The sequence below is a fragment of the Cervus canadensis genome, chromosome 4 (genome assembly GCF_019320065.1).
Source record: "Cervus canadensis isolate Bull #8, Minnesota chromosome 4, ASM1932006v1, whole genome shotgun sequence".
In the NCBI taxonomy this organism is placed as follows: Eukaryota; Metazoa; Chordata; class Mammalia; order Artiodactyla; family Cervidae; genus Cervus; species Cervus canadensis.
Window position 1 is genome coordinate 101,244,576 of NC_057389.1, and position 26,769 is coordinate 101,271,344.

Below are 26,769 nucleotides of genomic sequence, written 5' to 3' on the forward strand. Positions count from 1 at the left end.
ACCCCAGTGAAGTTCCCCACACCCTCAATGGACAGCTCCTGCCCTCGGAGAGCCCTTCAGGCCTCAGTCACAGCTCAATCCTGGCTCCCTTCCCAGACCAGCTGCCCAGAGCTCTGGTTCCTCTCCTTGGCTCATAGGAGCTGCTGCACCAGCTGGCCAGAGTCCCACCCGCCGCCCCCTCCCCCAACCACCAGCTATGCCATGGAGGGCCAACAGCTGGGAACTTGGGCTCATCCCAGACAGGTCTGGTGGGCTTGGCGGCCAACAGGAAAACCCAGGGCTTCCAGGGGCTTTTGGCGGAGGTGGCTTGATCCCAGCCCTGGCTGCCAGACAGACAATGCCAGCCTGTCCACTCGACAGAAAAACACAACGCTGGCTGCCTGCCCCGGGGTGTTTCCAGAAGAGAAATTTAATCTAATTTACATACTTCTAGGTACATCGATAACCAAAATGTGGCCACTGAAAAAAGTTAAAAGGGCAATCGGCTCCCAGTTTCTAGCTGGCCCAGGATTGCAAAATAAAAAGATCCACGTTCCTTATTCTCTACACAAAACGCGTTTTTAAAAAAGTGAAAGGTCTAGGGAGCTATACATAGAAAGCAACAGTGAAAAGAGGGAGGGGGGGTGAGGGTGGGGAAGGAGAGTCCCACCCCCACCCCCTCCCAGGCCCCAGAGCCCCCAAGACTCTGGGGGGGGGGCCTTGACACGGCAGGAGGCAGCTGTCAGCTCTGAGCTCTTCCTGGCTGGGAAGGCCCCTCTTGCAAGGGATGAGGGGGAGGCGGCCAACAAGGATTTCCGTGGCATTGTGGGCTCAGGTGGGGGGCTCCCAGGCCCCAGCAGAGGGCCGCAGAGGGAGCGTGCCTTCTCCTGAGCAAGCACCGTGGCGTGACGTGGTAGTCGTTCGACTCGGGAACTGGAGGGCTGGGGCCGATTCCCGGGTCTCACGAGGTCCGTGAGTGCGTGCGTGCGTGTGTGAGAGGATATTCACAGGGGCAGGGGCAAGAGGGAACCAGGACAGCGGTCCTTGGGGTCTTTGCAAGTGGCCACAGATGGCAAAAATAGCCCGCCTGGCTGCTGGACGTGGGAGAACGCTGGTCTTCCTCCCTTGTGAACGGACTGGCTGCCGCCAGACACCTGGCCGCCGCCGCTGCTGAACCAAATGGGCGGGTGGGTGCGGACTGGAGGAAGATGCCCTGTGTGTGGCCCCAGAGTCCTCGGGCTAGGGGAAGGGTGGCTAGCTGGCTTCCGGTGCCCCGGCTGTAGTGTGCCCGGCCCGTGAAGGGTGCCGGTTTGAGGTTTTGGCTTGCTCCTTTGGAAACAGAAAAGAAAGAGGGCGGAGAGAGAGGAGAAAAAGGAGAGAAAGGCGGCGTGAGAGGGGTTCTGGAATGCTTGTGTCAGGGTGCCTCTGCCGCCGCTGTCTGTGCCTGTGGGGCCTGAGGCTCCTCCGGCGGGGGGTCCGCTTTGGAGAAATTCATCTCTAGGATGTGCCGCTGTAAGTGCCGCACCCACTCCTCCTGGATGGAGAGGGGCCCCTGGAATTCCACCTCACAGAACCTGCGGCGGGGGGCACGGGGAAGAGAGAGAGGAAGAAGTGGCCATTGCAGTAAGGAGAGGCAGAACCACAGCCCTGGCCGCACCCTGAGCATCAGGCACCCCTGCTGCTACTCCTTGTGAACAACGCAAGCCCAGGATGTGAGGGAAGGGGGACCCAGAAGTTAGGTGTTCTCCTACGCACAGCTACCTCTATCCATCACGGGGTCATGGCAGGGTCCCCTGGAGAGACCGCTCTATGCTCAGGGCAGTCTGCTAGCTCAGGTGCTGGGTATGCGTCATTGAGCTTCCCAAACATCTCTGCCAGGTGACTGAAGCATGTGCTCTGAGACGGAATGGGACCCCAGGGAAGCAAATGCAACCCTGCCAGGCCCCAGGAGAAAAGGATGGGAGCCAGGGAGGGGGGTTGGGCACTAACTCCCACACGACCGACTCACGCTCCCAATTCACCCGCCCCTCACCCTCTCAGCCTCAAATCCAGAACCCAAGTTCACAGTTCTGAGTCCTGGGTTTGACTCCTACTTCTGACTTGGCCTGTGTGGCCTGGGGCAGGCACATTGCATCCCGAACTCTCAGTTTCCTGGACACTGATGGATGCGTGGACTTTGCCAACAATGAACTAAGACCTATCTTTTTTCCCTTAATCCAGCAAACACTTGCCAACTGCTTACCATGTGGCAGGTACAGTTTGAGTGTTTTGCAACTACGCAACTTTTAATCCTAACAAGTCTATTTGGTGGGTCTGTTATCAATCCCGTTTTATAGTTGGGAATATTGAGGTATGGAGCAGGAAATATGCTCAAGGTCACTAAACTGTGCATCAGAGCCCGCAACTGAACCCAGGTCTTGCCGGCTATAAAGCTCAAGGTCTGGGCCTGAGGCTAAGGGGTACCGCTGGCTGTGAGGATCCCTTACCCTGGGTCCAGCCACACCCCAGTCTGGCCCAGAGGCTCTGGGGGCCCTGCCCTGGGCGGGCGGTCTCCCTCCCTCCCCCAGGGGAGGGCTGCATACCTGCACTTGAGGGTGTAGATGTTGCCCACAAACTTGACGAGTGATGTCTGGGGGGGCCGGGGCACCAGGGCGGGGACTGGTCGGACCCGGGGCGGAGGTTGCCGCACCTCCTCCAGCTTCTGGTGCAGGTCACTGGCCTCCTCACTGCCCCGGGCCACAGAGGCATCTGGAGGGCGGGCTTGTCGGCGCTCAAATTCTGAGGTGGGGAAAAGCGGGGGGGCGGGGGGAGGGACGGGAGATGAGCCAGAGGGCAAGGCCCCGGAAGAGGTTCCTGCCTTTAGCGAGTGAGGGGCAGATGCTGTGGGAATTTTAAGTCAGGATGGCTGGAGACTGGCCACCTCCTGGACCTTGGGACAGGCGGGATGAAGGGTGGATGGCTGAACAGGAGGGTGGTTGGGAACGTGATCTGAGGGGAAATGCACAGCAGAGGGCCCGGGGGCAGCCCGCAACCCTCCTCCACCAGCACTCACTGTTGATGTTCTGCCGCTGGTGCTCCTCTGCCTTCACAGTGCCTGGCGGGCTGGCCGCCAGAGGCCGCTCACCACTGTCGGCGGCCCGGCCAGCCTCGGGCCCTGGTTCACCCCCAGCACTGCGGCCCACCGCAGCCAGGCCCCCAGGAGCCAGCCCCAGGGGCGGCCGCTTGTCACCGTCGCGGCCATGGCCAGCGCTGCGAAACTTCTTGGTGAAGGGCCGGCCGCTCTGGATGTAGCTGCGGTAGGCGCCCGCCTTCTGGGGCCGGTGCTTGATCCACTCGCTCAGCGTCTCGATGGGGGAGCCATTCACGCACCACTCGGTCACGCCGAACTGTCGCAGGTGTGCCCGGGCATGGCTGGCCAGAGCCTTGCGGTTTTCGAAGTAAAGGCCACACAGCTCACAGCAGGCCTCAGTGGCTGCAGGCAGAGGGGGTGCTGCTGAGCCCCAGCCCCGAGGGAGCAGGGGGACCCAGAAGGCACTGCCCGGGTCGAGAGTCAGTCCCGCCTCCCACGGGCACCTTGACCCCCACGGGGGCCGAGCGGCATGGCACTGCCCAGCCCGACAGGCCCTGGCAGACGCCCTCCCTGGACCCTGCCGCCCACTGCTTACAGGAGTGGGAGGTCTTCTCGTGGAGGGCCTTTGCCTTGAACGGCAGTTCAGTCTGGATGTAGGTCTTGGCCTTGACCTCTGCGGGGAGGAGGCGGTCCTCCTGCAGGGGCCGCTTGCCTGCCACGGAGCCCAGGTAGCTGGGGGCCGAATGCTTGGTGCCAGTGATGGGAGCCAGGCTGAGCTCGCGGGGTATTTGGGCTGGCCCAGCTCCGGGTTTGCCTGGCCGGCCAGCCATCGGTGCCAGGGGCAAGGGGGCCTGCATGGGCCCAGGGGCCACTGTGGGGGGCCCGTCCTCGGTCAAGGCAGGGGCCAGGTCTCCGGCCGGCGGCTCCTTCTTGATGAGGCATGGCTTGGATTTCTTCTTGAGGATCTCCCGCAGAGTGTCAATGGGTGAGCCGTTGACGGACCACTCGGTCACGCCCATCTGCCGCAGGTGTGAGCGTGCGTGGCTTGACAGGCCCTTTCGGTTCTCGAAGAACTCGCCACAGAACTCGCAGCGGATGTCACGCACCGGCTCTGCCCGGGATGCTGCAGTGGGTCGGGGTAGGGGGAGGAGAGGGAGGCCGCGGCTGTTGGCAGGAAGCCTCCAAGCTCAAGGTCAGTGTTAAGTGCCCCGCTGCCCATCCATGCAATCCCAGACCTGAATGGACCCGCTCCCTCATCTGCCTCCAGAGGCCCTTGAGTACATGATCCAGCCCTTCTGCTGCTTCTGTCACCTCAAATTCTAGCTGGCTTCACGATTACTCCCTATGACACTGTGATGGATTGAGGGGCAAGGGCTCCCTGGATCCTGGACTCAGCTGCAAGCTTGGCTGTGACTCCCTGTGTGAAGCTGGGAGTCTCAGTTTCCTCCTCTGCAAAATGGGAGATGGAAACCACCTCTCTTGTGTTCCTGGGGTCTAAAGCAGGAGCAATTCAAAACATGTGGTTTACAGCAGTCGTGGAACGCATGTGAGCACTAAGGCAGAGGCCTGGGCCGTCCTTACCTGCTCGGCACACAGCAGCTCAACCAACTGGAGCAGAATGAACAGTGACAGTTCGAGAGGGGAGCACTCTTGCTTGCTGTAATAGGGATGTTACAACTACTGCATACACGGAGCTGTTTCAGCGTTAAAGCTAAGGGCTTTACACCACTTCGGAAAACCACAGCGTTGGGAGCATGCACATCTCCATCTTCCAAAAGAGGAAACTGTCCGAAGTCACATATTGTTAGACTCTGGAGCAGCTGAGACCTTAACCTGAACTCCAAACATCAAGTGCTTAGTGACGGGGCATATCAGAAAGACACTCATTTCCAGCACTTACACTCCTGCCCATGGCAGACATCACCAATTGATCCCTACAAGTGTGTCTTTTTCCCCTAGGAATCTGGATAGTAGCCACTACCAATCAATCAAAGATGGCAGAGAGAATCTCTTTATCACTGCCTGATGACACAATTCTGCATCCCTCACAGGAATGAAGAATCATCAAGCAGCAGCTCACTCAGCTGGGGGGTCTGCATAGCAGGAACTCTCGGGTAGCCCCTTGTCCTCTGGACCTGTGTACTTCCTTTTCCATTTCAACTCTGGGTGCTCCGGGTACCCCCGAGGGAAGTGAGGGGAAGACCCCTCTACCTGTTCTCCCTGTCCTGCCCCAGGGTCACACTTACACAGGTTCAAGGGGGTCATGTCTTCCCGAGGTGCCACCCAGGGACCCTCGGATGGGTGCGGTTCCCCATGAAGGGCCCCCGGCAGCATCTCCCGCTTGATCTCCACCCTCATTTGTTCAGGCTTCAGCTTCTTGGTCAGGGAGGGTGAGGAGAGGCCTGGGAACATCTTCCGGGCCGTGGGAGGAGGAGAGGCAGTTGGTGAGTGGCCCAGGGGGCTGCCTGGTGCTGGCGGCAACTTCTTGGCCAGGGGTGAGAGGTGAAGGTCCGCGGGGCTGCGGGCTTCCAGTGAGCTGCCAGGACCTCCGCTGCTCACCACCTTGGCCAGAGCTTTGGGGCTAGGCCCTGATGGGTTGGGGGGTCCGCCAGGCCGGGACTGGGTCCGTCTCTTGAGGATCTCCCGCAGCGTGTCGATGGGTGAACCGTTGACGTACCACTCGGTTACGCCCATCTGACGCAGGTGCGAGCGGGCATGGCTCGACAGGCCCTTGCGGTTCTCGAAGAACTCTCCGCAGAACTCACAGCGGATGTCGCGTGCCGGCTCCGGGCCCGAGGCTGCAGCAGGAGAGAGGGGCGGTTAGCTTCACTGGCACTGTTAGGATCATCACCTGTGGGTCTCCTGGTCGGCTGGGCGTGGACAGCAGCATGTCCAGGGGCTGGGGTGGTGATGGAGGGTAAGTGCAAGGGAGGGAACTGAGGAGTGGGGTGGGGGTGAGGGGCAGACACCCAGCAGGAGCACAGGGAGGCTCTAGAGCGAGCCTGTGGGCCCTGGGTCCTGGTGGAAAAAGGACAGAACCAAGACACCACAGCTCTGAGGGTCCCAACCGGGATGGGGGCAGGAAGTGGTAGCCCTGCCATCCAGACCAGGGGCAACCATGGGCACCTTCTATACCAAGAGGCAGCACCCCACCCTTGGCCTTCATTCTGAGGGAAGGTCAAAGGCCGAGAGAGAAGGCCTAGCAGCCAATGGCCAGCAAGATCTCTGGGCAGAACTGGGCCACTGCTAAGGGCCCCTGTCCACTCCCGGCCTCAGCAGGGAAGGAGGAGGGACAGGGCTGTGACTCCCCACCCTGGGAGGGGCTCCAGGGCCCGCAGGGAGGACGGGGGCGGCTGAAGCGAGAACCTACAGAGGTTGAGAGGAGACGGCTCCACATCAGAGGCCCAGAAAATGCCAGCGGCTGCGGCGGCCGGGAGGTCCTGCTTCCCCCAGGGGCTGGCCGCACCCTTGGCCTTCAGCTTGGCCCTCTTGGCCGGCGGTGGGGGGAGGGGCAAGGAGAGGGCCGCAGGAGCGGGAGGCGGCCGCCCCAGCAGGGCCAGGGCGCCCCGCCCGAGTGGGAGGCGGATCTGGACGCCGGCCCTCCGGATGAGCCCGTGGAGCGCGTCTATGGGGGATCCCTTGGCATCCGGGTCGCTGACGCCCAGGTGGCGCAGGTGGGCGCGGGCGTGGCTGGACAGGCCCCTGCGGGTCTCAAACCAGGCACCGCACAGCCGGCAGTCCAGCTCTCTGCCCCCGTCACTATCTAAAGCTGCGGAGACAAAACACAGGGGGGCGGTTCACGGCCGCCACCTCGGCTGGCCCTCCGGGGCTGAGGCGGGAGGCCTGCTGTGAGTCTCGGCGGCCCAGGCTGCTGGGAGTCCAGGACTCGCTGCCGTGGATTTATGAGGTTTGGGGAAGGAGAAAGTCATGTTCCTTGCCTAGGCCTTTGGCATCAAGGTGAGTGTACAGCGCTTATGGCTACAGAGACCGCAGGCTAGAGAGGCAGTGGCCCAGCTCTAATGACACACTCTCAGGCTTCCAGGCCCCCTTCCCAGGTAGCTCAGCTGTGGAAGCTGTGCAGGCTGGGCTGGAGGTAACCAAAGCAGGGGCACACTGGCTGCCAGGCATCACACAACCAAGGGCACACCTGCTCAGACCCTTGCTCCTGGAAGCACAGAAGACCGTGGAAGCAGATTCATTAGAACGTGAGGTGCAACTGGGGTGCCCTGTGGGGCCGGGGGCCAGACCCTAGGCTGACTCTCAGAGCCTGAGGCCCACAACTGTGCAGGGAGGTCTGAATTCCTAAGAGATGCCCTTTGTTAAGTCTGCTCACCACGCCTGGGAGTTGCTTCCCAAGCCCTTCTTTGCCATGCCCACAGGCAGCCCTAGAGGTACAGTTCCAGCCCTGGGCACGGAGGTACCTCTGCAAAGGACACCAGGAACAAGAGGATGTGAAGACAGGGCCAAGCATGGGCCCACCTGGCTAGTGGACTGCCTGTTTACCTGCAGGACCCCAGGTGCCCCATGGGGTCCCTGGCTACCTTCACTGCCCCAACCCTCAGGCCCAGACAAGGTCAAAAGCGGCCCTAAGGGGGAGGATGACCCCGGTAAGCTTAGTAGCCACCGCGAGACTTCCAGGGGGAAGAACGGCAAAGTGAAATGGGAGACAGGTAACACGCCCAACCGGAGACACAGCACCTTGATTAACACGCTCTGACCCAGCCGATCCAGGACGCGCAGGCGCTAAGGTCCCCACTGCATCCACCCGAGCCCCGCAGCCCAGCCTGAGGCCCCGCCCCTCCCTTGGCTCCCAGGACCCACACTCACTGAGGTTCAGGGGCCCCTCGTCCTCAGACTGGGGCCACTGGGCCTTTGGAGAGGCTGGCCGGGGGCTCAGGGACAGCTGGGGGCTCTTGTCCTCAGGATTCTTATGGGTAGGGGAGCCCGCCAGGGCCAGCGATGCCTTCTTGAGGAGAGGGGAGTTGGGCGCGTGGGCCAGGCCCTTAGCTGAGAAGCCGGGAGGCGACTTGATGGCCTTGTTGACAGCAGGGACATCGAGGGGCTTGGCCAGGGCGAGCAGGCCAGGTCGCGGGGCTCCAGCGACTATCTCCTTCGGCGAGTTGGACTTCTTCGTCAGGCTTGGGGGCAGCCCAAGGGGTGTGTCAGGCAGGCCCTTCTGCTTCACGAGCTCGTAGAGGAGGTCAATGGGGGCACCGCTGCTCTCCGACTCGGCCACCCCCAGCTGCCGCAGGTGGGAGCGCGCGTGGCTGGACAGGCCCTTGCGTGTCTCAAAGCAGGCACCGCAGACCTCGCAGGTGGTCAGGCTCTGGGCTGGAGGGTGAGACCGAGGCCGGGAGAGCTGTCTGTGAGCTGCACAGGCTCTGCTCTCCCATTTTCCCTCCCCTTGGGGTCCCGCTCACCCAGGCTCCTGGCTTCCGTCAACCCCTCCCACACTAAAAATGATCCTAATGAGGTAGAATTTAGCCTGTTCAGTTTTCAAATATAGGAAACTGAGTCTCAGAGAGAGGGGGGAGGAAGAGTTGTGCCCAAAGGCACACAGTGGGAGGCAAAGCCCTTGGTGGTCCAGCCAGTGGCATGCTGTTCACATTTCTAATGTACCAAGGTGTCCTGGCAACAGGTTTTCATACAGACGCTGACCTGCTAGACACACACTTTAAAGAGTAGCTTAACTTGTGCCCCAGATGCTAGGCTGGGGGCCTCAGCCATGGTCTCCGTGGGGCCCTGTCTGCACACTTTTTCTGCAGAGCCCTCATCTCTACTCCTCTGCCTTGCTGTCCCCCAATGGCAGTGACCCCCAAAGACAAAGACTGGGTCTGTTTTGCGTCTCTCACATTCCAAGGGTCCAGCACAGTGCCTGCCATTACTGAGTAACGACCTGAGAATCAACGGGCAGACAAGGCAGTTTCATGCAGAAAATCAGATAGCTACCAACGATCAAAGTCAGCAAATGAACTGGGTCTGGGGGTGCGCTCCTGATGACCGTGCCCACTGTCTCTCTGGATGCTCCTCCCCTGACCAGGGCTTGAGGCCAAGCATGCCCGTGGCAGCAATAACTCATGAAAGAAGACAGCTGGGGGTCTCCTTTGTACCATGAGATGCCAGAGAGAGCTGTGGCTAACCTAGGGCCCCCCCACCCCCATTAACCCTCCAGCCTAAGAGCTCCCTGAGAGCGTGACCAGCCTGGCCAGCACCCTTGTCACCTGCGCCACTCACCCTTGAGGTCCGGCAGCTCCTGCTTGCTGCCATGAGGAACCTCTGCAGCCATTTTGCTGCTCAGCCGATTGGCCACCTGCTCCAGGGGCCCAGGGACAGGCAGGCTCTTCTTGGGAAGCGGGGGGGAGCCCAAGTCCATGGCCACCATTGCGTTTTCCTCAGAACCCAGGCCTGTGAGGTTGGGAAGACAGGCTCAGCCCAGGTAAGGCATGGGATGTCTACCCCTGTGAGGACAGATGGCCAGGGGCATAGGGCTGGTGGCAGTGGGAGCCTTCTTCCTCATCCTTGGTGCCTGCTCTCACTCTGGGACGCAGCTCACCCCATGAAAGCTGAGGCTCCATCCATAACCCCGAGCTCCGATACGACGCAGGGATGTCGAGGCCGCCAACTGACAGCACAGCCTAGGAACGGCTTCCACCTACCACAGCACAGCCTAGGAACGGCTTCCACCTACCACAGCACAGATAGGTCACCGGCCGCGGTGCTAATCTCAGAGAATAGACCTCTCCGGGCAGAGAGATGTCTCTGGGCTCCTCTCTGCGGAGCAGAGCATCTGTCAGTCTTGGGGGGCAGGTAGGTGGCAGTCAGAAGGGGAATTCGGAAAGAAAAGGCCAGGGCCAGAGGCCACAGAGGCAGGCAGCACTAGACTGGAAGGGAGGCTCCCTGAGACTTGTGGGGAAGTCCACCAGGCAAGACAACTTCAGGGGCCTTAGGGTGGTCTTCTTATCACAAGCTAAGCCCAAGGAAAGGGTAAAGGTAAGAACTGGGAGCCTGGAACAGCCGGGGGCCTGACTGGGGACAGTGAGGATGGTAATCACAGAACTTTCTCAGAAGTTTCTGAGGCATCCAGCAAGCTGGAAAGCTTCTCTGGGTAAGATGTATATGAGGACAGGGAATCAAAGGTGAGTTTTCATGGTCTAATTTTTTTTAGAGAAAGGGGCCTGACAGGCCTGTTGAGTCCGAGTTTTAGCGTTCAGAGCAAGGAGAGAGGTCAGAATGAAGGAACGGTGCGTCAGATGGGGTCCTGGAGGTGCTCCGTGTTATGGGCAGCGGGGGGTGGGGGAGGTGGGGACGGACAGGTAGGTCCCCGGCTCAGTCTGAAGTCTGAGTCCTACAGAGGTAAGGAGAAAGGAAGCTGGGATTCGGCGGGGGTGGGCGCCTGGGACGCCGAGGACTTTGTCAAAGTCTCCGGGTGGAGTGGGCGCATCTGTCAGTCGGGGCAGCGACCGTGTCAAGGCTGAAGTGACTTGGAGTCGGTTTCCGCGCCGGAGGAACAGAGGCTGCGGTGAGACACAAACCAGGGGCTCCAAGGAGCTTAGTGGCTATCTGTCAGATGGGGTGAGGGTTCCGCAAAGTGGCGGCGGAGAGTGTTTCTGAAGCTCGGGACCCTGCAAGCCGCGACAGGAGGCCCAGGGTCCCCGCGACTGGAGCGCTTGGGGGGAGGGGAAGTCCCGGAGACTGGACGGCGGGTGTCTGGGGCGGCGGCTGCAGCAGGGGGCGGGCGGGACGCCAATTCTGCCCTCCCCGCACCCTCCCCGGCGCGGGCTCTTACCCGGCGCGGGCGCGGGCCCGGGCCCCGGCTCCGGCTCGGCCTTGGGCCCGTCCCGCGGCGGCGGCGGCGGCGGCGGGGGTGGGGGCGGCGGCGGCGGCGCGGGAAGAGCCGCGGGGCCCGGGCTCGGGGGGCCCGGCGGGGGCGCCCCCGCGGGCGCGCGCTCACGGGCGCCCCCCGCGCGCGGCCCCGCCGCCGCCTTGCTCTCCGCTTTTGTCACTCGGCACTGGGCGGTGGAGGCGGCCATCTTGGCTCCGGCGCACGCGGGGCGGCCGCCCCAGGCGAGAGCAGCCGAACGCCGAGTGCCGCCGCCTCGGAGCCTGCTCCGCTCCGCCCCACCCCTAGGGGTGCGCCCAGGGCGGCCAGCCGAGCGCCGAGCACCGCGAACGAAACCCTCGTCCCCGCCCGACCAGAGGAGAGCTCGCGCACTCACGGACGCAGTGCTACTAGCGGCTGCCAGCATTGCTGCCCTAGCCTGGTTTCAACGGGCCGAGACTTTCTCCCCGTACCCTGGACATCTCTAAGAGTACGATGGGAATCCTCCGGCCACACGCATTCGCCTTAACAGCATCCAGGCTCCTAGAGCCCAACGGGCGGAGCCAGGACCTGCCCGGGGACACTGTTTCATTCCCTTCCTTGGAAGTCTCCCCTCCGGGTCAGGAATCCTGGGAGACACCTGATCCCCAACCAGGAGGATCCCCCAACATCATGCTGGCATCCAGCTGTCCCCTGACGGCGCTATCTGGCAATTCTGTTGAACTCCCCACAAGGCCGGCACCACATTTCAAGCGCAACCTGCTTCTCCCTTCCCCAAACTAAACGGATTGCCCCCAGCTGTTACTTGACAGCTGAGTGGGACCAGCATCTGACCACTGCCCCGCCCCCAACTTGGAGTCCGCTTCCTACAGCCCACTTTGGGAGGCATGGGAGATCCTTCTAAGGATGGCCGCTTCTCGTGGTTGGTGGCCAGACTTGGCCAGACTGTTGGACATCGTTCCTCAAGGCTTCTAGGATCGTCTCAACCACTCCTTAACACCCTCACCCCCAACATGTTCACTGAAAGACTGATCATAACCCTAAGCCCCCAAGGACAGGGCCAGTGTGGAACCAGGCTGACTCCTTTGTCCCAGTGACATGGTCAACTTCCTCAGCACTAGCTGGGGGCTGGTACACTGGTCTTCTGGTAGAAACAGAACCTGGCTGCGGGTTGCGTGTTGCCATCCCCTGGGTGCCTGAACCAGGTGCCAAGTAAAGGGTGTAAGCCTGACATTCAGGACTCCAGTCAGAGAAAGAAGGGGCCAAAGTTGGAGCCTATAAACTGCTTCTGTCCCCCTCCTTCACCCCCTCCCCCACTCCCACCTGCAACTAGCCAACTTCAGAGCAAACTGCACCTCCCAGCCACCACTGAGACACCAAGAAACCTAGCCAGGTATGTGAGCTGAGTGCCTAGGGGATAGCCTTCACAGAGGCAAGAAGCCTGAGGTCACGGCCCCACTCTGCCTCTCTCTGAAGTGTGACCTCAACCAACCACTATCCTCTCTCTCTGCCTCAAATCTCTTCCTTGTCCAAGGATGGGAGGGGGCTTCAACAGCCACACTCTTCCCTTTGCAGACCCTCAAATGTCCTTCACTGGTAAGGGGTCTCGTGGATGGATCCAGCAAAGGCAGCGTATAGATCTAGGGTGTGTGTGTGTGTGTGTGTGTGTGTGTATGCACGCACACTAAGTCACTACAGTCGTGTCTGACTCTTTGAGACTCTATGGACTGTAGCCTGCCAGGCTCCTCTGTCCATGGGATTCTCCAGGCAAGAATTCTGGAGTGGGTTGCCCTGCCCTTCTCCGGGGGATCTTGACCCCAGACTGAACCCACATCTTTTATGTCTCCTGCATTGGCAGATGGGTGCTTTACCACTAGCACCACCTGGGAAGCCCAGGACCCTGAAAACTCCAGGTAGGAGAAACAGAAGGAACCCTTGGCCCCAAGCAGCCCCTGGACAATTCCCCTGTTCAGGTACCTTCTCCATTCCTCAGAGCCCACTTTCTCCTCACTGCTGAGTTTTTCTCCTGTGAAGTTCAGTAAAGACTCCCACAAAGTCAGGCTTTGTAAGGCTGAGTCCTTCATATTTCCACTTCCTCCACGGAGTCCAGCCCCAGGCTCCTTCACCAAAAGATAACTTCTGGATCATCCCAAGCCTCTGACGAGACCACCTAACGTGGTGTTCAGAAGTCTAGCTGTGCTGCTTTGTAGCTCTGGCAAAGCAGATGACCCACAGTTTCCTTATCCAAAAGACAGGAACACAGAAATCCTCAGCTCCACGGAATTGCTTTGAGGTGTAAGTGAGATGAAACCTTGGGACACAGCAAGCACTCACTTAAGGGAGGGGTCATCAATGCTGCTGGACACAGTGCATGCGTCTGTGCTCAGTTGCTCAGTCATGTCTGACTCTTTGTGACCCCATGGACTATAGCCCACCAGGCTCCTCTGTCCACAGGATTATCCCAGCAAGAATACTAGAATGGTTGTCGTTTTCTCCTTCAGGGGATCTTCCTGACCCAAGGATAGAACCCACGTCCCTGTGGCTCCTGCGTTGGCAGGCGAATTCTTTACCATTGAGCCATCTGGGAAGCCCAGATGGACACTGTAGGCACCACTCAAAATCTAGAATGTAAACTCTAGATCTACACTGTCCACTTGGATCACCACTAACCTTGTACTAACTGCCTTTGACTCAACAGCCATATGTGGCCAGTGGTGACCCTGCAGTATGAATCTCTAGAGAACATTTCCATTGTCTCAGAAAGTTCCACCAGACAGTGCTGCTCCAGGAAAAAGACATCATTAAGCTCAACGATTCTGAAGCTTATGCTTTCTGGGCTTTCAAACTCCAGCGCCACATACTTTTAGCTGTATGACCTTGGGCATATTAATGAAGGTTTCTGAGCCTCAGTTTCCTAATCTGTAAAATGGGGATAATAACACCTGCCTTTAAAGGGTTGTTATGAGGATATAAATGAGTTCATATTTGCAAGAGGCTTAGGAGAGTATCTGGCTCCTAGTAAAGAGATCAGTAAGCCTCTGTTACAACCACTGTCAGGCAGGGCAGGGAGGAACTGGACCTAGACAGAGCCCTGGCCCAGCAAGTGAGTAAAACAGAAAGGACCCCTAAGTGGCAGGACAGTAGTCAACCTACTTGGTAAAGTGACTTGAAAACACTTAAAGGAAAGCAGAGTGGCGGCCCACCTCCCACTCCTCCATCCCTCCAGGCCCCTGGGAAGGGTCAGGGCTCTAGCCCTGCCTGCCCCTTCTCCCCTTACCATCTCCGTAGGCTGGCCCAGGGTCCTCAGCCCAGGTGGGTGGGAAGGGCACTGTAAGAGGTAAGCGGGGCCGGCGGGAGGTCAGGAAGCCACTAGGCGGCACCCCGGCTTCACGGCACAGAGGGCTGGGGGGCCGCTCAGCAGCCGAGGTGGCCAGCAGCTCTTGCAGGATGTTGATGGGCGAGACGGTGAGCTCCCAGTTGGTGATGCCAAAATCACGCAGGTGGGCCCGGGCGTGGCTGGAGAGGCCAGCCCGAGTGTCAAAGCCGGCCCCGCAGAAGTCACAGCGCATCAGGCTGAAGGTGCCCGGGTCGAAGTTAGCCACTGTGGAGAGAGAGAGGGGGACATGGACTGCCTGGGCAGGGGGCTTGGGGGCGGGTGTTACTCTACATCCTCCGCTCTCCCCGCGCCCAGGGCTGCTCCCTCAGCGGATCACACGCCCAGTGTGGGTCCTCACCCTGGATGCCTGCCTTGCCCTTTGCTGTACATGGCTCCTGCTGCATCTGCTCACTTCAGGAAGCCTTCTCTTCATGGCCTCTACTGTCTCCCTTCACACAGCTCAAAGCATCAGGGACCTCACCCCCAGAAATACTTCTCCAGGATGGATTTGCAGTCATTTGGATGAGCCTCTTTCCTCTAGAGCTCATGTCTGTATCACCCCAGTGTTATCAATGAAACCTTGGCTGAATGAAGCAATGGATCAATGGGTGGGATGCCTTCCTCTGGGAATCTGCTCAGATCCCCTAGACAGAGTTGGGGATCTTCTCTGGGCTTCCCCACACCCCTCCCCGAGCTGCCCCCATCACAGGCCAGGTCACTTATCATTGTAACTGCCTAATTTTGTGGCAGTCGGTCCCCTGCCTGTTCCCTGCATTGCACACACACACACACACACACACACTCTCAAACACCATACCAGCCCCTCCCCGTGTAGGCTCCATGTCTGCCAGCCAGCCAGAACTCCCCAGGGCACTCATGTGGAGACAGACCTCTGTAATCAGAACCTTGGTGCCTGGGAATCCACATACCTCACAGGCAGCCCCAGGGGTTCTGAAGTCAGCCAGGGTCCCACCATGCCTCTGGGACTGTGCACTTGGGAGGGCAGGGACTCATGTTCTGTTCATTGTGGTGACCTCACTCAATAAAGATTTGTCGAATGAAGGACTCAGTGATATTTTCTGCCTGGGGCTGACTCCTCAGCCCACACTCCAGCTACTGGAAGGGCCAGACAGCTGGGATGTCCCCACATCTCCTCTGATGCGGTGACCTTGGCCCCAGCTCCCTGCCTTCACCCTGCTGGGCACTACAGGAGGCTTTAGATTGAGGGTTTGTTGGTTCAGGACTCAGCCGCCCAGCTGTGCGTCTCCCCGGCCTCGGCCTCGGAGGGAGGTGGGTGCTGGAGTGGAGCCACCCTACCTTTTTTCTTCTTCTTTTGGAAGGAGAACCTGCGCTCGATGGCCTTCACCTCCTCAGCGGAGATGAAATGCCGCACGTTGTAGCTGACGCCCACGCGGTTCAGGTGGCCCCGCACGTGGTTGGCCAAGCCGATGCCATTGTGGAAGCGGTCGGGGCAGTAGGGGCATTTCCGCTCCTCGGGCTTCAGTGCCACCCCTGGGTCCCCATCCAGGAATGGGTCCAGCCCCAGAGGGCCGCCCAGTGGCGTGTCCAGGAGCAGGAAGTCCAGGGGGTGGGCGCCCCCCAGCCCCAGTTCCCCAGGCTGCAGCCTTGGGGGGGCCCTGGCCGCCGCGGCCATGACTCGTGGCCCGAGCTTCGCCACCAGCACTACAGGCACCATCCCACAGAGCTGCTGCTGCTGTGCCCGCGAGGCCCCCGCCACCTGCAGGGCTTCTCGGAATGTCCGCTTCAGCTCCAGGGCTGGCTGTGGGATGAGGCCGGGGCTGGCTGGCGGCGCAAAGACCCTGTTTTCGGGGGGAAAGTCCATCTCCGAGGCCAGCAGTAATTCCTCCTCCTCCTCGTCCTCCTCCTCCTCATCTTCCTCTTCGCTCCATGGGTGCCTCTGGTCCTCCAGGTGGGCTGGGAGCCCCTGAGGCTGGACAGCATTCTTGCTTCTGCTGGCCTGTAAGGAGTAGGCGGAGGATGCTAGTGGTGAGGGGAAGGTTGGCCTTCCCAGGGGCCTCTGGCTTGAGCAGTGTGGGAGTGGCTTTGACAGTGGGAAATCCCTCATGCCCAGCTGCTGGCAGCCTGGGCCAAAGGCCAGGCTGGGGTCGTATCCAGCAGGATTCTCCCGCCACGTGGGGGCCAAGAGCGGCTCAGCTTTGCCAAAGTAGTCGGCAGCCTCAGAGAATTGGGTGTAGGCATCCTGGCTGGTGCCGGGCCGGCTGGCAGGGCCCTCCTCCTCAAAAGCCTCAGCATCCTCTTCCTCCTCCCAGTGGGAATGAGCGTGCATCAGCCTCACGTGCTCCCTCAGCAGGCTCTCACTGGGCGCGGGGAAGCCACAGAAAACACAGGCGCTGAGGCCCGAGGGGTCTCTGTAGGGCTGGTAGGCGAGGGAGGTGGCATCGGGGCCTGGGCTGCCTGCCCCGCTGCCACCCCCGAAGGGCTCCTGGGCCACTGGGCCCCGCGGCTCCTGCACGTGCAGCTTGGCGTGCTGCACAAAGGCCTTGGAGGAATTGGTGCCAAAGACGCATCTTGGGCACTGCAGCCGTGCCTCCCGGCCCGCATCACCTGGGACCTGCTTTAGCTTCTGGATCTCCTCAATGATCTTCTCCCGGGAGGCCTGGTGCAGCTGGCGGTGCCGCTCGAGGGCACTGGGGTCAGCGAAGGCCCAGCCACACTCGCCACAGGCCAGCGGGGCCAGCTCAGCTGGCGGCTCCTGGCCCGGGGCCCGGCGGTGCTGACTCATGTGCTCCAGGAGGTGCTCCTTCTGCTTGAAGTAGATGCTGCACTCGATGCACGGGAACACGGCTGGCTCCTCGTCTTCGTCCTCGTCGGGGCTGGCTGCCCCCTCGGGCACCTCCTCCAGGAGCTCGCACAAGTAGGGCCTCGTCCGGACGGAGGACAGCAGCGGTTGCAGCCGCTCCACAGATGCCTCTGAGTTCACCATCCAGGTCTGCGTGGCCACCTCTGAGGCGGACCGGGGCAGGCTCCACTCAGACGGCTGGGTCAGGCCCTCCAGGGTGCCCACCACTGGCCCATCCAACGTCTTCGTGGTATCGTCTACGGGCACGAGCACTGTCCTGAAGGAGGTGAGGGGTGGCGGCTGGGGAGGCAAGTCCATGTCCAGCTCCACGTCCTGGAGCGGGACCGCCTCGTCTGCGTCTTGCAGCCAGTCGAAACTGGGGCGGCCCCGGGGGACCTTCTCAAATACCTTCGATTCCCCCTGGTGGTGGTACAAGAACCTTCTGGAGCCCTCCAGCTCAGCATGGGGCTTCATGGTTCTCACGATGACGGAGTCCTCGAACCTCTGCTCAGATGGGAGGTCCTCCCCAGCCTCCTGAATCAGGGGGTGCTCCCAGGGCCCCCGGCCATCCGGGGGGCCTGGGTAGTGGCCCAGGGGATGGGGTGAGGGGGAGCCCAGTTGGAAGTCCAGGCTGCCTCCATCCCAGCAGCTGCAAGGAAGGGCCAATGGGGATAGATTAGCCACAGGCCTCGGTTTCCTTTCCTTGGGCAAGGGACAGTGAGGGGGTGGGGGTGGTTCCCAGGCAGTCTGAGACAGGTTCCAGAGAACTCAGCCCGTGGGCCACCTCCAAGAGGTGGGGAGTGTGTGTCAGTTGGGAGGTCGGGGGAGTATGTGTGGACCCTTCCAGAGCAGTTGGGTCAAATACAAGATCCAGCTCCCAGGGTTCATACTTGTGTATGGAACCCAGCCCTGCTGCACTGCAGGGGGTGGGGGCGGGTGTGTGTGTGTGTGTGTGTGTGTGTGTGTGTGTAGTGTGCAGAGACCACAGCGGGGATCACAAGGAATGTCTCCAAGTCTGATGGCACAGTCAACTCTCATCTGTCCCCTGGGAGGGTCCTAGATGACCTTCCCATTTTGGTTACGTCACAGGCTGCTTTTTTTGTCTTGGTCCTCCCCAAATTGGAGTGATTTGTTCATTGAGTTTCCTCTTTCCAGCAAATTTGGTAAAACTTGGCAGCAGGAACCATTCAAGAGAATGCACTTTCCTCCTGGGAGGGGGGCAGAGTCAGGCCCTTCTCAGCCTGTGGCTCTAGTGAACCTGCCCTCCTTTGAGGGGAAAGTGGAGGCGCGGCAACCTCACTAGGCCTCAGTTTTCCAGCCCTAAAAATGGGGACAAGTCCCAAAAACCAACAGCTTCTGTGCCTGTATGCAGTGACTGAGGGAGTTTTCTCACACCCGTAATCAAAGAAAACTTAACACGCTGCAGGTGCTTATTTAAATTATAGCAACCACAAGCTTTCAAATGGGAACCTTGACCCCGTGAAGTGCAGGGTGAACAAGACACAACTCAGTGCTGGGAAACGCTTCACTTGGCCTGAAGCCTGGCTCCCAGTAGGCCCACGACCAATGTGGGTTCTTATTATGACTGTTCCTGATCGATTTCTCTCATTTTCAAGATCTTGCCTCCATGAGCGGCTATGAATCACACCCATGGAACAGATGTGGAGATGGGTTCCACTGAGAGATTGAGCAGAAATCATGGGGTTACCTCCATGTTAACGGGCCCACTCCCTCCAGGGCTATGGCAAAGATTCAGTGGGGTAAACTCCCGCACTGAGAGCATAGTATACAGAAATCACTAAATAACAGAGAGCTATTATTAATCCCAATATGGATGCTGTTACACATTAGCGCCTGCCCATCCATTTAATAGGGGGCTTCCCTGGTGGCTCAGATGGTAAAGAATCTGCCTGCAGTGCAGGAGACCCAGGTTCGATCCCTGGGTCGGGAAAATTCTCTGGAGAAAAGAATGGCTACCCACTCCAGTATTCTTGCCTGGAGAATCCCATGGACAGAGAAGCCTGGCGGGCTGCAGTCCATGGGGTTGCAAAGAGTCGGACACGACTGAGCGACTAACAGTTTCACTTTCAAGCCATTTAATAAAAGGTTGCTGTCATCAGCACTGCTGTTGATTCCTGCTCCGACGCTACATCCCTCTGGTCTTCGAGGTGAGGTTGTGAGATGCACTACAAGGACTCCATTTACAGATGAGGAAACTGAGACTCAGAGAGGCCGAACCTTATTCTAAGGGTCACCTGGCAGAGACAGGACTCCAAGGGTCCAACCTCCAGGCGCCTGGCCTTCTGGCCCTGCTCCCGGCAGGGATAATGAGAGTTGACTGTCTGTGTTCATCCCAGTCCTCCCACCACCCCCTGCAAGCGCCCAGGGGCTTGCCTGAGTGGAGCCACCTCCTCCTGCCTGGTGTCCTGATTCCCTTCTGACCCCATCTCATTCCTGGGGGCTGCTCTTGGGCCTAGGTGTGTCCTGCTCGCCCCCCTGCCCTCCCTGAGGTCAGGGCCAGCGTGGCAACTCACCAGCTGCTGATCCGATGGGTGGCGGAGGTGGCACGGGGAAGGGCTTCGCTGAGGCCAGGATGGGGCTGCCCATCTGCAACAGAGAGGGGAGACCCTGAGGGGCTGGGGTCCCCCTGGCTGGGGCCCTTCACAGCACCCCAGCTCTGGGAGCCCGACCGGGCACCTTGGAAGGGCCCAGCTGGCTCCCCACCCCTCTCCCCTGAGAGGCCTCTGGCCTCTGTACTCCTGAGCCCCGAAGGGGTTTCTCTGGAGGAGTCCTCTTAGCTTTCCTAGGGGACCACCAGGGCTTACTGCCTTTGGTCTTCCTCCTTTTGTCCCCCACCTGGCAGTCAGGGTGATCTTTTTTTTTTTTAAAGTCACACCCTGGTAAAAACTTGCCTGGCTTCTCATCATACCTCTAATAAAAGCCAGATTCCCAACTACCACCCGCAAAGCCCTGCGAGGTCAGACCTTTGCGGGTCTTTCCAGCTTCACCGCCTTCTCCTCCTCACCCCTCTCTCACTCTTCCCAGACAGCTCATGAAGCTTCAAGCCCACCTAACTCTTTCTGGCCTCAGGGCCTTTGCACTGGCTATTCCCTCTGCCCGGAGAACACTTCCCTGGCCACCTGCTAAAAACTGAGCCCCTGTGATTTTCTCACTCATTGCCTTTTTTCTTTTCTTTCTTAGCACTCTCTGAAATTGCCAGGGTCCTCCGCTGGCACATAAGCCACCCACCCCCACCCCAGGGGCCTCGCTCACTGCAGCATCTTAGTGCCGGGCACATGGCAGGTACTCAACCAATAGCTGCCAGATGAAGAGTGAGGAGCCCTTGAGCCTGAGCTGCAGAGGGCCCGTCCCTGCCTCCTGCCTCCCAGACCCCCTTTCAGGCCTACGACTTGGAATCACATCCCTCCTAGGAACCCTCACACAGATAGAGCCAACTCTCCATTATCCGCCTGTGGAGCCAATGCCTGGAGTGACCACAGGAATCCTGGCCTGTGCCTCCTCTGCCTGCCGCGCCTGCCTGATGCAGGCAAGCATGCCAGTCGGGGCACAGGCCAATTGCTGGGGCCAAGGTTAACACACAGGGAGATCTTGTGCCCCATCCAGAGCCCAACAGATGCAGTTGCTGGGTCAGCTCCAATTTGAGGATGGTCCAGAAAGAGGGCTAAGCGCCGGGGTTGGTACTGATACTTTTCCCAAACCCCTACTCTCCAATTTGCCCAGGAGATTGAGAGCCGACTGTCAGGGGCCACAGAATTCAGAGCTGGTGAGGGTGGAGGGTCGCGGTCAGCAGGCTGTGATCGCCGCCACAAGGGTCTTTCTGTGGGGCCCGAGAGAAGGCACGTGACTGGCACGTGGCCTCCGGGAGGTGAGAGTGTGATGGGGATATAGGAGTCTGCATCATTTAGAACAGTTTCTGAAACGTGGTGCTGCTTCCTTGTGGGGCCGAATCATTCTCTGGGGTGAGGGGGCATCCTGTGCATTGTGGGATCTTCAGTAGCACCCCTGGCCTCCACCCACCAGATGCCAGGAGCCACCCCACCCCCAGCCTTGAACCTGCAGTCATGACAACCAAAATTGTCTTCAGACATGGCCACAGTGTCCCTTGGGGGCAGAATCTCCTTCCTTTGAGAAGCTCTGTGGTAGGCGGATGGGGAGCAGGGCCAGGTCAGGGTTGAGCCCGGATGCAAGGGTCAGGGGAGTGCTGGAGAGGGTTCAAGGTTTGGGGAATGAAGGCCTGGACCAGCTAAGGGAGTGAGACCCCAAGAAATGTGTCTCTTGAGAACACAAGAATCCCAGACGTGAGCTTCTTGGGAGAGGCCAGCCAGTTCACGCAAGTCAGAGGGTCCAGATGTCCTGATTCTGAGATTCTGGGACCCCAAGCTCCTGAGATTCCGAGTGTCCCAGATTCCATGGTTCTGCGATTGCCGTTGTCTAAGAATTCCGCGAGCCAGGGGGCCGTATTGGCCTCTTTGTTTGAGCGGCTCCAGTGAAGCACCTATTTTTAGGTGCTTTGGAGGAAGCAGAACAAGCAGGGTCCCATATCCAAGACTCCTGGGGGACCTGGGGGCTCATCCAGTGGCCTCCACCGCTGGGAGGGGGTCCAGAAGTCCCTACGGGTCAGACAACGCACCTTGGATGCAGCCCCCAGTGACGGCCGTGCCAAGGGGCCCTCATTGGCTCCTGCCATCTGGGGTCCCCGAGAGGGTCTGAAAGTGAGCAACTGAAAATGAGAAGGATGTCCGTGAGCAGCTTGAAGCCCAAGCCAGGCAGCTTGGCAAAGTGGCCAAGAATCTAGACATCAGAGTCAGACAGATCCAGTTCAAGGCCAAGCGGGAAACTGAAGGGCATGCCTTTCTTCCTCCAAGCCTGTTTCCTCCTCGACATAAGGGCAACAGCTATGGCCCCAGTCTCGAAGGGCCAGTGACGGGCGCCAAGGAAGATCACAGAATAAATGCTCAATCCAGAGAGTCGGCAGTGGCGGGGAGGAAGGGGGGCGGTTTGCCCAGGTTGGGGTTCAGGGTTGGCTCAGACATCCCCCAAGATGGAAGGTGGAGGCTTGACTGAGAACCTCAGGCCCACTCACTCCACACTCTGGGGCCCCATGAAGGCAGAGAGTATGCACTGCTCAGCCCTTAGCTCCCTGGTCCCAATGCCAGGCGTGCACCAGACTCTTCAGAAATCCATATAGACCATCCCAGCCCCCCAAGCTTCAGGTGCACCCAGGAGGCCAACCAGAGAAGCCAAGCATTGGGTGAGGGGCTGCAGGTGAGGCCACGGGGGCTCCAGGCCAACAGCCATGATGGAGGACAGAGGAGGCAGTGGATTCATCCATATCTAGGTGGAGGAGTTTGGAGGTAGCCCCTCCAGAAGTGCTCTTGAGGGGCTCCCAGGACTAGGCAGGGATGAGGGAGGGCCCAGGTTTCAGCATGGAATGGCAGCCTCAGAGGCTGTTCCTATTTATAGGCATCACAAGACTCCTAGGGCAGGTGCCTAGGGAAGGCGGGGTGGAACGGGCTAAGAGGGCAGTGGGGCAGACACTCTGTCTGAAGCCCAGGCCCTTCTCCACCTTCCAGGCCATGACCCTACTCCAAGTCAAGCCCCAGCCCCATGCCCCAGATGCTCAGCGGTACCATTAAGAGTAGACCTGTCCCCCCTCAGCAGCCACACCCCCGCCTCCTCCCCAGGTACATGCCCTGGACCCTGGTGGACTCCCCGGGGGAGTGAGCACACACCTACCCATCTACCTACTTTCTCCTTCTCTCCAGACCTGTGATTTTTCTTTTTCTTTTTTTGGCCACACCACGTGGCACGTGGGAATCTTAGTTCCCTGACCAGGAATCGAACCCACGCCCTCTGCAGTGGCAGCGTGGAGTCTTAACCACTGGACCACCAGGGAAGTCCTCAGACCTAGGACTTCTGCCAGGTAGAGTAGAACGCCCAATTCCTCAGAGCCAGATCCAAAGAGGGCCCTAGGCCCCAAAGTCTGTTCCCCAGGACTCCCACAGAGTCAAAGTCCTGGACCTGCCCTGGTCAGCTGCATGACTTGGGACATGGTCTTGCCTCTCTTTGGGCCTTGGTTCCTAACAGTTTGGGGGAGGGTATGGTTCTTTGAGCAGGGGTCTTGCCCTCTCGTCCTCCTGCATGACACCTTCAGGTACCACTAGTCACCTCCACACCACTGCACGTGTGGAGGCCCCTGTCTGGATGTCCCCTGCCCCCTGCCTGACTCACTGTTCCTCATCCAGGACTCTGGGATGTCCCCCAGCCTGGCCATCGCCCATTGCATCCTCTGCAACTATGTCTTAACAGCTGGTGGCGGGTCTGGCTGTCTGACCCCAGATGGCAGGGTCCACCGGGGGCGGAGGTGGAGTGTATGCTTGGTCCCTGGCTGCGCACCAGTGTCCAGCCCCGAGGAGGTGAGAATTCCATGCTTTGTAAGTAACTGAGCATCATGAGCCTCACTAAGGTGAGCTGGGGCAGGTCAAGGATGCCCTGACATAGGGTGGTGGTGAAGGATGCGGGCTGTCAAGCCAGGTTACTGCCTGGCTGTGGGCCCTTGGGAAATTGACTTGACACTTTAGGATCTGAGTTTCCCCATCTCTAACACTGGATAATGACAACCGAGGTTACCACACATGGTTCTTTTGAGAATGACAGGAGATGATCACATAAAGGGCTTGGCATGTAGGAGACCCATGATGAGGTACTTGGAGAGTCCTAGAAACCAAGGCCTTTAGAGCAGGCCAAGGAGATGAAGGGAGACACGGAGTGCACCAGCCTACACGGCACCCACCACTCTTCAGCTACACCAGGCTCCTGCCTGGCCCTTGACTACACCAGGCTCCTCCTTACCATAGGGCCTCTGCACATGCCATTTCAAATTCCACCCCTGCAGGGAGGTTTTCCCAGGTCCCCCAAGGCATGATCCTGGCACTCTGTTTAATACCCTCACAGCACTTGTCACTACCTGCCCGTATGTTATTTACACAGTTGCCTGTTGTCTGTCTCCCCTACTAGAACGTCCGGTCCCTGAGGGCAGGGACTCTTGTCGCTTTTGCTTACAGCTGTATCCCCAGCAGCTAGAATGCAGCCTGGCACATGGTAGTTGCTGAGTATTTAATGAGGGAATGACAACTCTTTAGGTGGGGATGGTGCGAGATCCCCTTTAGTTGGGAAATCAAGGCAAAAAGGGACGGCTGTCATCCCTGACTGCCCAGTCTCTCCCCGGCCACTAGGGGGCATAAGCTGTTTGGGCCCCTGGTTCAGAAGTGGGACTCACCAAGACGGTGCATCAAGAAGGAACTGGAATAGACTGATGGGAATGGGGGCATACCTGGAGAACAAGTGGGTTCAGGGAGGGGAGCTCGGGGGTGCTAAGCTGAGCATCTGGACCCCATTAGTATACTCAAAAAAGGAAGCCAGGCAGACCTGTCAAGTCCCAGCTCCTTGCTCTCCACCGGGGCGGGCCTTGGTCAGGTCATTAGTTCCCAAGACCTCTGTTTTCACAACTGTAAAGTGGGCAACTAAGCAGAAGGCAAAGGCTCTGAACCCAGGCAGAATCAGGATCCCAACTCAGCCCCTGATGGGCTGGGTGACTCGGCCCTCCCTGAGCCTTGGGGACCTGGCTGGATGCTCCCCTCAGGGCCACAGGGCCCATCCTCTTACCAGAAATGCCACCTCTGCCATCCAGAATGTCTTGAGGGCCCTCCTTGGTGACAGGCAGGTAATGGGTAGACCGGAAGATGCAACCTTCCCCCTCAGCAACCTCGGCCCCACCTTCGATGTCCTCCCTCGGCGCTGGGCCAGGCAGTCTCTCGGGGCCTCGAGGGCGATCTGGGGCGGCCAGGCCGCCTGCCAGGGGCCCATCCATAGATGCTTTCTGCTTGGCTCCACTCAGCTGCTGGCCCGGCTCAGTGAGGCATTGTAGGTCTGGGGGGGGGGGGCGGAGGGGGTAGAGAGACAGGTGCTCAGGGGAGGCTGGAAAGGGATTCTGCCTCAGTTTCTCCTTCCTCGAAGCCCCTGTCCTCACCCTTGTGGCTTGGTGCCTCAGTTTACCCCCCAAGCACAGATGAGCAAGTCCATAGTGCTGAGGCCCTATCCCTACACGTTGATCTCAATGGTCTCTAATCTCAGCATGCCTCGGCTTTCGTCCACAACTCCTCTCCTTGCACTGCCTCAGTTTACCCCACTTTACAGCATTCACGCTCAGACACCTTGTTTTCTTGCAGCATTAAACCTATTACTTCTTCTAGATGCCTCCCTTCATTCATTCGTGGTTGCACTTTTCCCAGTTGTGAACTCACTTCCATGCACATGCATATCCTATGCGCGTGCCTCAGCACTGCTACACTCTGATCCCATACACTGTCTCAAGTCCCCCCATCATTACCCCTGCACTTTTCTCACTCCTGTTGCCCGGATCAGTTACCCCTCACTTTTCCCACACTCCAACCCTCCGTCCACACACAACCTTAGGGTTCCCAGCATTAACCCTTTCACCCTCACACTCAGCCGCAAGTGACCCCAGCCTTAACCCTCTTGCTTCACCCCAACCTTACCCCTCATGCATACCCAGCCTGGGTTCCTCCATCCCACCCTCCCAAGATCTCTCCAGTCTGCGGGCAAAAGGGAAGGATGGAGCTCCTGGTCCAGAAATAAGGACCCTGGGGAGGCCATGGGGGGTGGGGGCTGTCTTCTCCACCTATAAATACCTTCAAGGTAACGGCGGAAAGTGAAGGGCAGGAATGAGGCGCCCTCCCCAGGGAGATGGTAGGGAGGCCGATCCCAGGCAACCGGGGCGGGGCCGGGGCTCCAGGCCTGGCTGCAGGCGCTGCCCTCGAGGGCCTGGGGGCTCCCAGGGGGCCTATCCGTGGACTGGCCGTTGTGGTGGGGGTCCCTGCCCAGGCCCCGAGGAAGCACCTGCGGGTGCCCACCGGGTGGGCACTGCCCGCGGGGAACGGGCGGGACCGCAACTTCGGAGCACTTTGGCAGCGTGGGGAAGGGGGTTCCCTCCTGGACGCCCCCGGGGGTCGCAGGGGTGGTGGCGGCGCCGCGCCAGCACACCCCTCGGGGCGCCAGGGTCCACGCGATGCGCCCTCCGCCCGTGCACCTCGGGGCGGGAGACCCCGCGGGACGCGCCGAGGTGGGGGGGGGGACACCTGCCCCAAGACCCCCGCTCCTCCCCACAACCTGTGCGGCCCCGCCCCCGACCAGGCCCCGCCCCTACAGGCCCCGCCCCCGCCCCCCGCCCCGGGGGGTCCCGCCTGGCCCGGCCCGGCCCGGGCCTCCCCCTCCCCGTGCCGGCTCCGCCCCGCCCGCGGGCTCCCCAGGCCGGGCCGGGCCTCACCGGGGAGGCGGCGCCGCCGGCTGGGCGCCGGGGCTCGGCGCTCCCTTCTTTGGTGCGGCCGTCGCTGCCGCTACCGCCCTTGCCGCTCCCGGTGCCGGTGCCGCGGCCTCCGCAGCCGCCGCCGCCTCCACCGCTCGGGGGACATTGTCCCTTTAAATCGCTCCCCCCGCCGCCCCGCCCCCCCGGCGCGCCGCCGTGACCTCAGCGCGACAGCCCCGCCGCGCCGCCATGATGGGGAGGTCCAGGGCGCCCCCCCGCGCCACCCCGGTGGGGGGGCAGCCAGCAGGCGCGCCGCCATTTTGGGAGTGGCCAGAAGGGTGACCCTTAAAGGGCCCGC

General features: G+C 60.1%; 1 protein-coding gene across 10 annotated transcripts; it reads right to left on the reverse strand.

Annotated features, from left to right (window-relative positions):
* Positions 1 to 391: 391 nt before the first annotated feature.
* WIZ (WIZ zinc finger) lies at positions 392 to 26,595 on the reverse strand. 10 transcript variants are annotated; one of them, XM_043467135.1, is made up of 13 exons: positions 26,433 to 26,595; positions 24,752 to 25,015; positions 19,600 to 19,672; positions 15,562 to 17,714; positions 14,146 to 14,469; positions 9,284 to 9,454; positions 7,877 to 8,380; positions 6,420 to 6,818; positions 5,296 to 5,847; positions 3,645 to 4,172; positions 3,032 to 3,451; positions 2,562 to 2,757; positions 392 to 1,553 (listed from the first exon to the last, which is right to left on the reverse strand). In XM_043467135.1, the coding sequence occupies exons 2-13, from the start codon at positions 24,954 to 24,956 to the stop codon at positions 1,394 to 1,396; spliced, it is 5,685 nt and encodes a 1,894-aa protein (XP_043323070.1). In that variant the 5' UTR covers positions 24,957 to 25,015; positions 26,433 to 26,595; the 3' UTR covers positions 392 to 1,393. The 10 variants fall into 10 exon arrangements, with proteins under 10 accessions (XP_043323070.1, XP_043323071.1, XP_043323072.1 ...); XM_043467136.1 differs by lacking the exon at positions 9,284 to 9,454; XM_043467137.1 differs by lacking the exon at positions 6,420 to 6,818.
* Positions 26,596 to 26,769: the final 174 nt, after the last annotated feature.